Source organism: Mytilus edulis, chromosome 7 (genome assembly GCF_963676685.1).
Source record: "Mytilus edulis chromosome 7, xbMytEdul2.2, whole genome shotgun sequence".
Taxonomy (NCBI): Eukaryota; Metazoa; Mollusca; class Bivalvia; order Mytilida; family Mytilidae; genus Mytilus; species Mytilus edulis.
This window is the reverse complement of record NC_092350.1, coordinates 21758390-21775689: the sequence shown is the minus strand read 5'-3', so window position 1 is coordinate 21775689 and position 17300 is coordinate 21758390. Positions and strand designations below refer to the sequence as shown.

The window sequence follows — 17300 nt, the reverse complement described above, 5'->3', positions numbered from 1 at the left end:
TTTTCCAAATAAGTTTCAGCAATTGCTTGTGATAATTTAGATTAAATAAATAAATTAATGATCCAGTTACAAAGAAAACAGTTTACTTTAACAAGTTGAACACGTGCTTTTCTTTTGACTTACGCAATCAGCACCCCCTTTTTAAGAAGTACACAATAAGACATAACACATTAATATTATATATATCTAATCGCAAATAACTCTAGTACTGCTGCAACAATAAAATAGAATTACTTAAAAAAGTTAAAACTTATATGTTTACTGTAAAGAAATATTGTATCGGAAATCCAAATTCATTTCGTAGTTTACAATCAAATTGATACTTCCACGTTTCCCGTTTATATTCAGACTCGAAAGATGCATGTTGCATAGCATCAATTTGCTAGTTAAGTCTTTAAAAACCTTTTCATTTGTGAACGTTTGCTTTACAAATCTCTTCAAACTTTTACACAACCCGTACACATCGCTTTGTTTTTTCTGCAAATCAGCAATATAAAGGGTTCATGACTTCTGAATTGGACAGTGCTCGTGAAAAAAAGCTCCTCATGATTTTTAACCCCCCATAACAATTACAAAAAATAGCAAGAACACTGCATTTGGGACTTTCATGACAGGTTTAGGTCGTTCTCGAAAGGCTTGGCATTTGAATGGATACAAACAGCAATTAATGAAAATATTGATACTTCTATAATGAAAATTCAAATAAGTATAAATTAAATAAGCTAATGAATTAGCATGTTCACCATTCCTTACATGGAGGGATGACACACTTTCGATCACGCGACACTGTACTGCGTAGACAAGGTTTGTGATGATGAAAGTTCCTCCATCGTTCAATTTTCATCCATGGAGATCTCTGGTAACCTAAACACAGAGCATTCATAATAACACACATTTTCCTATTTAATAAGCTATTTGTAGATACTATCATACATGTATATATATGTATAATAAACAATATTTTATCATTCATCCCAGTAAGTTTTCATAATTATATTTTGTTTTTTATCACATGCATATTATAAAATACACATACAAATGTATAAGCAACACATTAAAGGAAACAATTTCTAGTTTCCATGGAAAAGAAGAGGTATGGTGTATAAATTTATGACACATTTTTTTCTTTGACACACCTGAAAAATTCACAAGGAAAGGAACAGTGGTTTTATTGCTGTTCTCCATCTCAATGTCACGTTGAAGTCTTTTTCACAGACCAATAACTCATACCCCACAGTAAGTTCAGGACAGCCCTTATACCAGTCTAAGCCAGATCTTTAATAGATGTCTAACTGAAAACTATACTTTTAATTTAAACATGCAATGGAACTGAATTTAATTCTACATTTTTATAGGTCAAAGCTAATTGCCATTCATTTCTGAATTAATTAAAATTAATTAGTTTAACCTTTTCAATATTAAATAAAATTCATGTTGTGACATATTCTTGAATTTGATAATAAAAATAGAAGTTTCTTAATTTTATTAAATGAAAAAGTTTTACTAATAAGATAAGAAATATTAAAATAAGTATGTTTTAGGGGATAAACAGAATGTTATAAACTAAATGAAACAACAGCTAAAGAAGAAAAAAAACCTGTCACAGGCAAAATCCTACAATTTGTTTTTCTTCTAAAATTACTTCATGTTTTCATTATGTTCATGATTATCTTATATTAGTAATTGAACATATTACTTAAGAACAAAATACAAATTAAGATATTTTGTCATTATGTTTAGTTCAGAACAATTATTTTAGCTATTCTTATGGTCTCTAATGGTTTCTAAAGTGGTATATTATGCTGACATGAAGTCACAGTAATTTTTTAAAAGTAAAAATCAGCTGACTTGAAGACTTAAAAGAAAACTTATTTCAATTACAGTCATTGAGAAACACTGAGTTGAGGTAAAACATACTTTTCCATTGTATGTTCCTGTTATATGCTTTTAATCTGATACTAAATACATCATTGCATTAGGGCATTCAATTCCTTTAATGACATATTGGTTAATCCTAAACAAATAGATAACTAATGGTATCCATGAAAAAGATTCTCCTTTCAACATTAACAAATAACAGCTTATTCTTAATCTGATGTTAATTATTCATATTTTTAGCATTTTCAAGACCTCAGTAAAAATCAGTTTTTCCTTTCATTTCTACCATCATATTTAGAACATGACTTTTTTTATCTTAATCTTAAATAACAACATGTTCATATTTATCATCTCTTTTTCTTTCCTGCCATTTTTCTTTTCATTTCTTCCTCTTCTTTTTTCATGTCTTCCAGATCCTCTTGCATACCAAGTCTTGCACTGTAATATGTAACATAATTGTAAATACATGTAACATTATTGTAAATACATGTACCATTAGTGTGAATACATGTAACAATGTAACAATAGAGTGAACACATGTAACATTCAATGACAGAACTTGTTCTGGTTAGTTATATTACATATGGATGCTTCAGTTACTAACCACAAGTGCTCCTGAAAGGATTTCAAATCACCAATTTTTCATCCTACACCAGCATGACTTATTATGAAAACAATCATATAATTTCTTGTTTTTTTCTCACATGTGTACATGTCTTATATCACTGACTTTGTAATGTCTAACTGTCCCATTATTATTTGTAGAAGTTTCTATATTTCAAAATATTCAATAAAATATAAACAAACAAACAAATAAAGATTTAAACCACCTTAAGAACTCTACTTTGGGGATGACAGATATTTGTCAAAGATTAAACTGTTTTATATAGCTGGAAAAACCATCGAAGGAGTGTTTAGGATCAACTGTTTGTGTCACAAAATCAGGAAAATGACAGTTGTTTTCTGTAAACAAAGTTGTGATGTCATTGTGGCAAGTCCGCAAAAAGGACATCTATAAGAGAAGTAAAATATTGGCCATCAATTTGACAATCAGAATGAGGATAATTTATATGTTTTAATTCCAGATATCTGCTCCATTCTGTTCTTACCTTCTAGCTTCTTCTTTCATTACATCTTTAAAGTTTGATTCCATATTTGCGATGTCATAATCACTTTCATACTTAAATCTGTTAATATAAATCAAATTTAAATTAATAAAATCATAAAAACTTTACACATTCAATTGCTTTGTGTGATTGATATTAAGATTTTGTTAAAGGTCAATGATCTCTGATTTAATAGACAACTTTGGTTTGTTGCATTTCTGTCAAAAACTTTGGTTTTAGTGAACATCATTTGTGCGTTTAGGGGTGTTATTACTTCCGTTCCTTTGTTGAGCAATTGGTTGAAAACACATTAATGCTGCATTGTACAAATTATACAGCAAATTTAATTCTTATTATTAATATTCAGCACTGCTGTCATAGGGGAATTGTGATTCAGTACTTACATAATTTTTTTTTCTAGTTTATCCTGCACAATGAGGATCACAAAGACTTTTGGTGAACTTTAATAGATCAGGGATATAGGTGATCCCCTCTATCTGGTAAATGACGTCACAAAAATTACAATTTTTTCTGGTGAAAGACATAACTTGAAAGTGGCCTATTATGTCAAAATAAGTTGGAGTCTGAAGGTTGAAAATTGCACCTCGAGGCAGGCTTCAGCTGGCCCCTCAAAAAAAATGTGTACATTGTACTAGTTTATTGAAAATAGAAATTAACTAAACTCCCAAACATATAAAAGAACTAAAATTAAAAACTTTACAACAACATGAAGTCTGCTTTGGTTTCATTATAAATTGCTGCTTATTTTAAAAGGAAGAGAAATTCATATTTAAAAAAAATATATACTGTCAACAAAGGCAGCCTATGTGTTAGGTATGTATGTTAACAAATATTATAAGTGATATAAAATTTTCTGACAGGTTCTGTAATGACTTACTTTCGCCTATCATAACCAAATATATTTCTGATATGTTTGGAATAATCTTCATAATCATTGTCATAGCCGTCCATTTCTTCTTCCTCCCCTGAAGACAGATAATCCACGACAAATCCATCAAGGTCTCCGTCAAATTCATCTTCTGAATCAGAGTATTCATCAGGATGCTTCCGCTTGGCTGTAATAATAAACATCAAAATATATATTATTCAAATTTTATTTTAAATCATACAATAATTAAAGAAAACCCAAAGTTTGAATATAGAGTTTTATCATATATATCAACATTAAAGAAAGAAAAAGAAAAAAATGTTCAGTGCAAAATATCAACAATTATATGTTATTTAAGTATTTCATATTCTACAAAGTTAAAAGTAATATGTTTTCCCATTAAATATGTTTAAACTTCAATAATGTTCAGAGCAATATGTTTTTGACTTATTGATTAAAATGAAGTTTTTCTGTGTACATTGCATACACATTAATATTTCCATTATAACCATTTTAGTTGTGTGGTGTTTTTTTTTTTTAAATCAAAGCAAGTGGTTCCCTTTATTTCAGTTTTACTCTGCAAAAGTCAGATAGATGTCAATTTTCTTGCTTTCCTTAAGCTTTGATTTTCTTGTCACAAGAAAAGGTGACCATTCATGATGGTGTAACTTATAAAAAACATATATTTTTTCAGATTAATGAACAAGAAAGATAAAGATTGCCTTCCTATCAATGATATTATCAACATCATTAATAAGCAAAAAATTGAAAAAATATTTATTGTCTAAATCCGTAACAAATTATTTGTTTACAATTCCTTATATATATATATAAGAAACAAGAATGTGTCCTCAGTACACGAATGCCCCACTCGCACTATCATTTTCTATGTTCAGTGGACCGTGAAATTGGGGTAAAATCTCTAATTTGGTATTAAAATTAGAAAGATCATATCATAGGGAACATGTGTACCAAGTATGAAGTCCATTGGACTTCAACTTCATCAAAAACTACCTCGACCAAAAACTTTAACCTGAAGCGGGACAGACGGACGAACGAACGAACGGACGAACGAACGAACGGACGCACAGACCAGAAAACATAATGCCCCTCTACTATCGTAGGTGGGGCATAAAAACCCTTGAAATACTTTCCTTTTTTAATACATATATTCATCATGTTCATTTTACAGTTTTTTAAATTGTTCATTAGCCTTAATAAATGAAAAATTATTTTAAAATCTGAATCCTGAAAATCATATTTAATTTCTAGGCAAACCTAGTACTAAGCAGTTTTAAGTACCAAGCTACTTTGACATTTTGTTTTCTTAACAGTTATTTAATTGTTATTGATATTAATAAAATAAATCCAAATACAAATTGTTTTATATACCATTAAAGTTCATGAAAGTATAAATGAAAAATGAAATAATCATGATAATGTTTTTTTGAATATATCATTTATTAAGTGTTTTCTTATTCATGTTATTCAAAGCAAATTAATATAAAAAATGAAATGTGACTTTTTATCCCGTCTGTCCTACATTCATAACAGACAGACCTCAAATTTGGCTATATATATATATTATGAAGTATGAAATATCTAGCTTGTCATTTGCTACCCATAAATAATTTTTTTTTTTTTTATTGTGTCTATCAATTTTGACTCCGCTTGCATTGCATGTACCTAGCTATTATATTCATGCAAAGGTAACATTTCTTTGGACCATAAAGCCAAGACAATTTGATAAATTGTTTCCTATCAGTTTTGATCTTTTTAGAATAAATTTTGTATACAAGGTTGCTTTAAATAATAGTTCAAAAGAAAATACAAAAATGTTTTAACAACATTAAAGATTTTAAAAAATCAAAGCGCTGTAAGCGCTGAAGGCAGTTAACCAAAAACCAAGGCAACCGTAATTATGAAAACTGTTGCAATGTTGCCTCAACATTAAACATTCATATATGAGTACATTCATGTTTATCTAATGATTTATTTATTAAGGCAAATAATTTATATGTTATCAAGGTTTCAAAAGCAATGCATATATCAATGTATATTTTTTATGGTGAGTCTGCAGTGGTACAAGTTCCCAATGATTGCAGTTGTTCTACTTGGTAGTTAACCTTGGTTTTATTTGACTGCTAGTAGTTCAATTTGACTTAGTATGAACATGTAATAGTATGAATGGACTGGTTTCCCTGGAAAGAAAACTGAGTTTGTGTTCTATAGTGTAGTACAAAAGTTATGAGACACGAATCAGACAAATGTTCACTACAACAGGGATCAAAGGTGAGGTCTGACTGACCTGCCCATAGTAAATGTAAATGATTTGTTATTTTGTCCCATACATATGAGTATATATAATTTAGGGGCGGGGATCTCAACGGTTTTCAAGTTTCAGAGGATTTAGGGGGGCAGGGGGCCCGGGCCCCCCTTTTTGGGGAAAAAAATTGGTTGCTTATATAGGGAATCACTGAAGCGTGACTGGAGCGGGCCCCTCTTAGGTCAGTCAGTGGGCCCCACTTATGAAAATTTCTAGATCCGCCACTTGGGGTAGGGTGACCCTAGGGACTTCCCCTACATTTCATTTTATTTGTTATATTGTCCCATACATGAATATATATGGTTTAGGGGTGGGGATCTCATTGGTTTTCAAGTTCTCAAACAGGAGGGGTAGGGTGACCCCAGGGACTCCCCCTATATTTCATTTAATTAGTTATATTGTCCCATACATGAATATATATTGTTTTGGTGTGGGGATCTCGACCGTTTCCAAGTTTTCAAACAGGAGGGTTGGGATGACCACAGGGACTTCCCCTATATCATGTATATTTCATTTGGTTTGTTATATTGTCCCATACATGATTATATATGGTTTAGGGGTAGTCTTGACCATTTCCAAGTTCTCAAACAGGAGGGTGAACAGTGACCTCAGGGACTCCCCCTATCTTTCATTTGAATTGTTATATTGTTCCGTACATGAATATATATGGTTAAGGGGTGGCAATCTCAATGGGTTTCAAATTCTCGAACAGGAGGGGGTTGGGTGACCCAAGGGACTCCCCCTATATATCATCTGATTTGTTATATTGTCCCATACATGAATATATATGGTTTAGGGGTGGGGATCACGACCATTTTTAAATTCTAAAACAGGAGGGGTGGGGTGTCCCCTAGCGACTCTTCCTATATTTCATTTGATTTTTTATATTGTCAAAAACATGAATATATATGGTTAAGGGGTGTGGATCTCGACCGTTTCCAAGTTCTCAAACAGGAGGGGGTGGGGTAACTCCAGGGACTCCCCCTATATTTCATTTTTTATTTATTATATTGTACTATACTTGAATATATGCAGGGGCGGATTCAGACGGGGGAGGGTTGCGGGCTTGCACCCCCTTAAATTTGCAAAGCATGGGTTGTTCTCAGCTTAATAAAGAATATTCCTATAATTTTACCTAAATTTTTTTTAGCCTCGCTCTACTCATCGAAAATTTAAGTTTGCGCCCCTCTTAACCTAAAATCCTAGATCTGCCCCTCATATGGTTTAGGGGTGGGCAGCTGGACCGTTTCCAAGTTATCAAACAGGAGGGGGTAGAGTGGCCCAAAGAATGCCACCTATATATCATATGATTTACTTACATTAAGGTATATATAATATAGTTGCATTATTTGTGAAAATAAAGAAAGAAACTTTCAGCTACTTTAATTGACCCTTCAAAATTGAGAAAAAACAAATAACCCCTCGAAATTGCAGTAATATATTTACACTTTAAAAGCATCTCACATGCATTATCATCATTTATCATTTATAAAGAAAATTTAGACTGTGACCATGACCATGTATATTGTTAGATATACTGTTCCCAGCTGTCACGTTGTATTGGATTTTTAAATCAAAATTTGTCAAAAAGTAATTTTGAGTTTCTGAATAAAATATTTTTCTGCTTTTTCTTTCTTTTACATATATTTTTTGGTTTACAATACTAGTGTCTATATTCATATACCATGCATAGATGTATTTTTTTCACCTGCTTGGATTTATTTTGAAAATGATTGCCAAACCCGGAATTACCCTTATCCGCTTCCAGAATCAGATCTGATTTTGTAAAATTTTGTTTTCACGGCCGCCATTGTTATGTGTTTCCAATATTGTTTTTGTCAATCAGATACGATTTTACTCGAATTTATACAATATTTGTCGGCGATTTTCTATATAAAGCTAGCGGTTGAACAAAATGAACATCGCCGTCATGAATAATAATGATAAAAATAAGTTTTAGCTTGTTTAATTGGAGACTTTGGTGAACATGGTGAAAAGGTTTGCAAAGTAATTTCTTATTTTCTTTCAAATGGGAGGTGACTACGTCGGTCGTAGCTAAATGTAAAAACCAACTATCCTAGTTGAAATTCCGCTTGCAAAAGTGGAAGGTCGCGGACCTCGGACCACCTCTAATTTGAATACCTGCCTCCAAATTGAAAAGCTACGAAAATTTCTTTTTCTAATTTGAAATTGCCGCCAACAGCATGAACAGTTGAACTTATTATATAATAGAATACTGACGTAGTTGTACTACGTATTGATGACAAACAATATTCCTACGACTTTTGTCATATGGGAAATCTAAACTACTTGTCTAAAGAGATTTTCGGCGATTAAATATTTCATACAATTGTTCTTTGACATCTTAGCTAAAAGCACAAGTCCTAATGAACTACACAAGGATTCTTAAAAAGCACTACTTCCTAAAAAAATGTATGTGTAACTTTAAAACTTTTGGATAAATCGACGATCATTTAAGGTTTTTCTGGTATGTAAATTATGAAAAACCTTTTGTCAAGCATACATTGTATATATATACTAAGAAGCATTAACATGATTAATATTCAGAAGGGACGATTTTCCAACCAATTTCAATGTTCTGAATTACTGTTTAAAAATTGTTCTTCATATTTTTGAATGGAGTTTATATTTAATTACCTGGCTTTGATGGTTGATTTTTCTTAATTTCTCCATATATTCTATCAAATGGATTGGAAGATACTGGTTTTTCATTCTTTGGTGGTCCACACACTAGCACATTTTCACGTACATCATCATAATTATTTCTTTTAGCACCATTTGATTTCTTTCGATACTCATCTTTTTGGGAAATTCTTCCATTTTCTATATGCTCCCGTTTTATTTTCTTTGCTGGATTTGAGTCTGAATTGTGATGAGAATTTGTTGCTGAGTGTAGTTTGAACTGTTTTGTAAATGGTTTTGAAGGAATTGAAGAAGATGACATTGATTTACCTAATTTGTTACTTGATGATGGTTTAGATGAACTAGGCACAGGTGAAGAAGATTTAGTCACTAACTTTTCTGAATAAGGATTTTTCCTTACAGTATTTTGTGATGAACTTGCTGATTTTGTCACTAAATTAGAAGTTGATTTACTTTTTAATGAATTAGAGTTTTGTTTTTCTCTTTTAACATCCACAGTTTGTCTCTCTTCAATTTCAGCTTCTCTTCTCATTTTCTTATTTTTTAAATATTCTTGATATTCTCTTTGAGATGCAAGCTCTCTTTTATTCAATAATCGTTCCTCTTCTTTTTTTGGTTTTTTAATTACTTCAATTTTGACAGGTTCTTGTGATTTTTGTTCAGCAATTTTCAACAAATCATTAAAATTCATTGATGGTGGGGGTGGAGGTTTTTTCTTTTTAACAGGTTTTTCCTCCCTTGAAGATCTGTCTGAATACCTATCATCACTATATTTATCATTGTATTTTGAATCACTGGAATGACTAGAAGATTTCTTAAAATCAGAATATTTTTTTTGTTCATCATCTTCATTTTTAGAAGTGTCAGATTTCTTTCCCTTTGTCTCACTCTCAGATGCTCTGTCCTTCCCCTTTTTTCTTTCTCTCGGTTTAGGTTCTTCAGGTCTGTTCATCATGGCTCTTATTCGCGCTGCTTTTTCTTGTAATGCATATCTCATTGTTTCAGCATCTGTTCTGTCAAATATCACTTCTCTTTTAATTCCTTCATCTGTTTTTCCAAGCAATGTGATAGTTTTTCCAGTTGCTTTTTCCTCAGCTTCTTTGAATTCTTTTTTTATTTTCTGAAGACTTTCCAGATTTCCTGTCATTTTATCTCTGTCTATTTTACTGGTAAGAGGTGAATATTTCTGAGATCCGTTTGGTTTTTCTTTCTTATCACTATTACTTGATGACCCCTTACCAATTGTTTCTGAAATTTTCCTAATTTTGTCAAGTTTTTCTGTATCCGATATTTTATCACCTACACGCCCAAGACTCCCTGATATTTTTTTGATAATTGCAAGTTTTTCCTGGTCTGACAGTTTATCTAACTTATCTTTATATGATGGTTTCTTGTCAGACTGTTTAGGAACATCTTTTTCATTTGAATGTTTATCATTTGATGGTTTCTTGTCGTCTTGTTTAGAAACAACTTTGTCATTTCCAGTTTTTCTCTGCTCTGGATGAAAAGGTTTAGCTTGTTTATATTTGGAGGAAATTTTGTCACTTACTGCTGAACTTCTTTTTAAATCAGACTTTGACGAGGATATAGCAGTTTTAGATTTTCCAAAACTTGCAGCTAGTTTTTTAGCTTTCTCAAGTTTTTCCTGGGCAGATAATTTTGCACTTTTATCTGATTGTTCTGTAATTTCTTCTGGAGGACGAGGTTTCTTTGGAATTCTAAAAACTTTCTTTTTTTCTTCTTCTATTTGTCTTTGTTTTTCTTCTTCTTTTCTTCTTATTTCATCCATTTCTTAAAACATGAAAAAATCAGTTGATCATTATTCCATCAATATTTCAGGGAAAAAATTACAAAGATGAAATTGATTCAGAAAGAAGGATAATTTAAACATAAAAATATATAAACATATATATATACATGTAGGCACTTTATAAATCTATCATGTATATATATATAGCTTAAATGTTATAATTTAAAGACCATTGAAATCCCAAACATCTTTTCCAGTAATTTGAAAAATAAATGAACATTTCATGTAAATCAAAGTTTCTAGATTTTTGCTGATCCTATGTGGATGGTCAATATGCATTATACATGTTATATCGGCTGATGGTCAGCAATCTGCAACTCACCAAAAATGAAATGGAAAAGAAATCAACCTGATTAACATTTGGTTAAATAATTGGCTAAAGCATTTTTAATTTCTGTGGTAAAGGTTGCTACTGTTTCATCATTTTTTGAATGGTTTCCCTCTCACAACTGGAGAAGTAATTTTGTTATCAAACAACTATGGAGTTTTTGTTTAGTAGCTTTATATACCTTTCTATGATAGAAAACAGAAAACCAAACATTTTTACAATTTACAGCAAAAATTTGTACTACATAAATTTAGATCGATAGACATGAAAGACAGTAACCTTGGTAACATTTCTTTAAAATTTGATTTTCATATATATTATTATATAACTTTATTCTTATATCCTGAAGTGTGATGAATCCTTCAATACTCATTATGCATATACTTAATATCAACATCATTGATTCTATTGGCCTACATCAGAAATTACAATTATTCTTGTTAATATATTAAATGTTTTTCTGTAACCTTTTCTTTTTCTCTCTTGCTCTTTCTCTTCCTTAACTTTCTGAAGAAATTCAGATTTTGGTCTACCATCTTTATCTTTCCGTTCCTTTCTAGGTGCATCAAGATCACTTCTATATCTTTTTTCAGTCGGTCTCTGCAAAAAATGAATACATGTATCTTTAAAATCATCAAGTTTTTGTTCTGTGTGTGTCATACCATGCCCAGTGCATATAGGTTTCTTACCAATCTGTTACAAAGAATCAGACATTTACAATTAAATATGCTGAAAAAAATGTCAATCTTAAGGCCATAACTAATATTTCTGTAGTCTTAATTGTATGTTATAAATTAGGCCACTATTCATGCTACTTTTGTCAAATTAATTCCTTCATATTTTTCATGTTAGGGTCAAGATTATTAACACTGACTATATCAAATGGTATGGGTTTTTCTCATTTTTAGAGGCCGTAAGGTTGTCTATAATTGCTTACATTCACTTCATTACAACTTTGGTTGATAGTGTGTCCTGTCTTATTGGTATTCATACATGTCATATCACATCTCCTTACTTTTATATTTCTTCAATACACCTTATCGCTATTAGTCCGCCATTACTAGATATCACACAGGTTCCCGTAAAATTTTGACGTCATTAAACAAGCTATCTGACGCCACAATGGAAAAGTGATTGTTGTATGCATCAAAAGTTCAAGCGGCAGGGTCAGCCGGGATAAGCGATAAGGTGTATTTACATTTGTAATCAAATGCTATTATAATAAGCAAGACTACTGGATTCAACTAGTTCACAAACAGCTAACTATACATGTAGTACCAATCAACTATCATGTCATTATTTTCAAAGGTCTTTTTTTCCTAATTTCACTTTCAATACATGCATGTTGTGAACATGGTGAAAGTGAAAGTAGGATTGTCTCAAATAATATCTTTGAACATATAACTTTGTTTATAAAATTTGGAAATAAATAAATTTAACACACTTCTTTTGAAATACTAGCATACATTGACATTGTATGTGTACCAGTTTTTATTGGTGATAGATTAAGATATAACCATAAGACAAAGACACAATTGCAATAACCAGTCAGGGGTACTACTTAAATAAGTGATTTCATTATCACCCTATTTCAGTGATTGATGACTACAATGTTGAATTTGTAAAGTGTTGATAAAAAATATATAGCATGTATAAATATAGGACTCGCTATAGATGTTAAATACATGATCATCATGAATACCTATTCCAGAATTCTACAAGTACAAACCAAATGAGATTGAGTTGAATTAAAATATGGACAAAAAGGCCAAAGACTAACACAATTGTACACTACATTCTGTTAATTAGTATTAGCCTATATGTGGATTTGGTCCATATCCTAGTCCTAATAATAATGACATCTTGAAAGCTATTATATTTTTTTCTTTGACATCTTATATGGTCGCAGGAAGGCGTCAAAGCAAAAATTTAAAATAGCCTTCCAAGACGTCATAATTATTTGCACTAGTCTATGCCCATATTTAATTAATCATTTGTTAATTGTTAGAACCTTTACATTGTTGAACGTAGTGTATCTATTACTATTCAGAATTTATTTCTTGTAAGGTTTGATTATGATAGTTATGAACTTGGGGGTTGAAATTTAATCAAGATGTACGAAATAAAGAAGGAGAAACACATTAATTTTCAGTACAGCTGTACTGCGGAATTTGTAAAGCCAATGTGTTTACCTGTTTTTGAGTGTTTTTAGAGGCTAAAGATAATATGGACCCAAAGTCCATCTTTCAAAAGTTTTAGTTAACTCATGTATATAAGAAAAAACTTCTTGAAATGTTGTAAAATGCCAAGTCAGCTGTATAATTTGATAACCATAATTTCTTGTTGATTTTTATCCGGAAGTTGAGCGTGTTAAGAGGAGCGCCCCCTGCATTGCATTCTAAACCGGTCTCACTAATTAGCGACAACAAGAATTTTAGCGACAACAAGCGTCAACAAGCGACAAGAAGCGACAACAAGAATTATTTTAGCGACAACAAGCGACAAGAAACTATTTAGCGACAAGAAAACATTTTTTTTTTAATTAAAATTAATTATTGCAATAAATATTAAAAGAATATGCAAAAATTTTAGCGACAAGAAAGTTAAAATTGATAGAAAAAAACGAAACATTATTTACATAATATTTTATCATCTATTATGAATAACAGCCAGTATTACGTTTAATTATTGTATTATGAGATTACTTTTCCTTGTGTTTTAGAACATATTATTTATCTTATAATTTGTTTTTTAAAACTCTTTTCGTGCAATATATATTAAGCTCGCAAAATGAATTATTTGTGCATCATTGTCCTGAAAATATTGACACTAATTGTGAAATACAAAGAACTGAAATCAAACAGGAGGAAAAGAAAATTGAAATGTGAATGTTTTCATCTTTTTATTTGTTTATTGCCTCATTAAACGATATTTATCATGTTTATGCATATTGATTGAAGATGAAAGGAAATTAATGACAATCTTGAGTTTTCAACAGGTGTTCATTATTTACAATGATTGTATATTCTGGCGCGTGTAATTGTATAGTCTGATGCGTGTACAAAGTTGAAGGTGTTAATTGGATGTAACTGTTATTGTAGCAATAAAACAGGGGACACGCGACTCGTTAATCTCATTTGATGTTCCACATGTTTGATTATCAAAATTGGACCACCATGTACAAAATGTATAAATATTATGTTAGATATGAATGTACATATCACTATATAATGACTAAAAATAATTAAAAAAAAAAAAAAAAAAAAAAAAATATATGGACCCCAAGGTAGAACCACGTCCTCGTCGTGGGGTCTGGAAACACGTTTAAATAATAAAGATGGCAAAGTGTGGCTGAGAGTCTTATAAATAAAGCATCGAATTGGCATAACAAGAGTACACTTAGAGCATAGTATTAAGCAAATGAATCAAAATATTATATTCCATTATGCCCGCTCCATATATGTATATACATTATGTACACAGCCATGTATCACCATCATTGATGGCGATCCGATGGATACATCTGTTGTAGGGTTGTCACTGACTCAGACGTACTTATGAATATAATTATTTTCTGTGACAGTATCTTACATTAATTTGTAGGATCCTTTACTATAGATAATTTAGCTGATCTGTAACAATAACATCTTCATGCCTTATATATCATGTACTGTAGTACGCCGCTAGATTAAAACTGACGTGGAAAGGTAACACATGCCCACCGAAAGCTCTTTTTTTGAGAGCCCAGGTGGTCGTGTGGTCTAGCGGGACGGCTGCAGTGCAGGCGATTTGGTGTCACGATATCACAGTAGCATGGGTTCGAATCCCGGCGAGGGAAGAACCAAAAATTTGCGAAAGCAAATTTACAGATCTAACATTGTTGGGTTGATGTTTAGACGAGTTATATATATATATATATATATACATTATCTTATACATATTCTTCATATTTAAAAATAAAAAAAAGAAGCTCAATCTCATTCTTCTTCACCAATGTTAAATTTCTTCATCTACCAATATACTAATATAAACTACACAATCTCTTTCTTCCTCACAAATGTTTCATTTCCTTGTCTATCTATATAATAAAACATTTTAATTAGACATATCTGCTCGTATAGTTAAAAAAAAACATTAAATACAAATTTCTTTATATCTAATAAAAAAAAATGTTTTCTTGTCGCTAAATAGTCTTCTTGTCGCTTGTTGTCGCTAAAATAATTCTTGTTGTCGCTTCTTGTCGCTTGTTGACGCTTGTTGTCGCTTGTTGACGCTTGTTGTCGCTTTTTGACGCTTGTTGTCGCTAATTAGTGAGACCCTTCTAAACCGGAAGTTATGACATAAGTTTCGATTTCCCCCTTGACAAAATTTACAACTTCAGAAAAGATAAAAGGAATGAAATTCGCTGTTCATTGTAGGCAACTTTTAGTGATTTGTTGTCAGTGAGTCTATTTACTTCAGTTGATGTCCTTGTTTTTTTTAATATATGAAATTCAAACTTTGTAAACTTTTATATCAATATTTACTTTTAGATTCTACTTTCATTTTCACTATTTATTTTAAGTATTGAGTGTAAATTCCGTAAATTCCGTAGCAGATGACTCCTTATGTGTATTTTTATGTGGTTGCCTCTGTTTCAATATATATGTATTTGGTCGCACAGTACAACGCTTGTATGGCAAAGATAGAGCGTTGCAAATTCAGGAGTTTGTGCTGTAGGGCAAAATCAATTGAGTTACATCGCTTTCGAGATGCGACGGCCATAGGATGTGTCGGCCATACCGCCACATCGTCCATGGGACATATCGGCCACACATTGTGAGACGTATCGTTCACACTTTATTATTTTTTTTATTGAGATTATACGAGGACGAAGTCCCGTATTACAGTAGAAAATTCAATAAAAAAAAAAAAAAAAAAAAAATCAGGAAAATTTCCCGAATTTTTCATTGTACTAATGAACTCAAAACCGTTCAATTTTTTTTTGTCGTGTTTTTTAATTTCCAGATCTGCGCAGAACACATAACTCTACTTCCTTCTTCCGGTCTTGTTGTCGTGAGACTTTGATTAGTCTAGTAAAATATAGGAACTCAAGGAACACAATACCAATATTTCATTTTTAATCATTCTTTGTGTTTGGTATGAATAAACGTTACCTGATGCATTGCGTTTCTTTGTTTACATTGAACATGACGTCATAACTTAAATAACGTCACAAGTAAAATCCCTTACAACAGAACCAAAATCGGAAACGTTACGGTATTTCCGTTTCTTTTTTTTTTAACAAATATTGAAGTTACAAAAAAATTAATTTAAACAAACTTCGTCCCCATTCACAGGTAATGCCTGCCTCATATTAACTTAAAATATAATAATAAAATAAGTATTTATTCATATTGATAACTTCAATATGATATTTTGGTATTTTTTTTCTGCTTGATCATCGTCACTCGTTACGGCCATATTATGATTATTTCTTGGTTATTAGTAATAAACAATTTCTGAATTTTATCGTATAGTGATATAAAGGCATCTTATTTTATATGAAGTTTAAACTTTAGGAATGTTGACAGTTGCGTGATGACGATATATAAATATATCATATATTTATATATCGTCATATAATATGTCCTTGATAATTACAAGCACATGTTACAGATCTTCAATTTTATTATATCTGTAAAAAATATTATTCTAAACAATAAAAATCTTCTCAATCTTCTTGGAATTTAAAACAGGGAGCCTCAGTGTAAAGGTTAACTTTAAGGAAGGCAACTCGTGTCATGATCACCACATAGCTTTAATAATTCTGTATTTTTCCTCTTTCTTATAGTTTAGAGTCATTCCATTTTTAGAACAATTTCCAAGACAGAGACTACTGTAGAATTTTCCAATAACATAACAAAATACCCATAATATCTGACAGAAATGTAGTATGGACAATCATACCAATATACTCTAGTATAAGAAACACAAAAAGATAAAATTTTTGTTAAACATTTTTTATTTATCACATCAGTTATACAAATAAACAAATATACAAAAAACATATAAACCATACAAGTATTGAAATGTAATAAAATACAATTGTATTTCATTACATTTAGATATATATGCCATAAAACATTCATCTTGTATACATATTTTCAATTAACCATCTCATACTTTTTCTCTCATATACTCATGTCACTCATTCATTTCCTCCACTGCATACACATTTCACCAAATATTCAACATCTTTATTCACACTCACACATATAACCTATAACATAAAGCACTAAAATACATAAACGTGCAGT

General features: G+C 31.0%; 2 protein-coding genes across 3 annotated transcripts in view; one reads left to right on the top strand and one right to left on the bottom strand.

Moving 5' to 3' along the window:
- Positions 1-2085: 2085 nt before the first annotated feature.
- On the bottom strand, positions 2086-13401 carry LOC139481075 (protein SPT2 homolog). Its single transcript, XM_071264150.1, has 6 exons — positions 13194-13401; positions 11469-11601; positions 8858-10654; positions 3883-4060; positions 2988-3065; positions 2086-2316 (listed from the first exon to the last, which is right to left on the bottom strand). The coding sequence occupies exons 1-6, from the start codon at positions 13242-13244 to the stop codon at positions 2226-2228; spliced, it is 2328 nt and encodes a 775-aa protein (XP_071120251.1). The 5' UTR covers positions 13245-13401; the 3' UTR covers positions 2086-2225.
- Positions 13402-15320: 1919 nt separating this feature from the next.
- Positions 15321-17300, top strand: part of LOC139481034 (uncharacterized) — a 46514-nt gene continuing 44534 nt past the window's right edge. Inside the window, exon 1 of one of the 2 annotated variants that reach the window (XM_071264067.1) lies at positions 15321-15443. The gene's annotated coding sequence lies outside the window, so the exon portion shown is untranslated. The remainder of the gene's footprint in view (positions 15444-17300) is intronic. The other variant, XM_071264068.1, reaches the window with a different exon arrangement.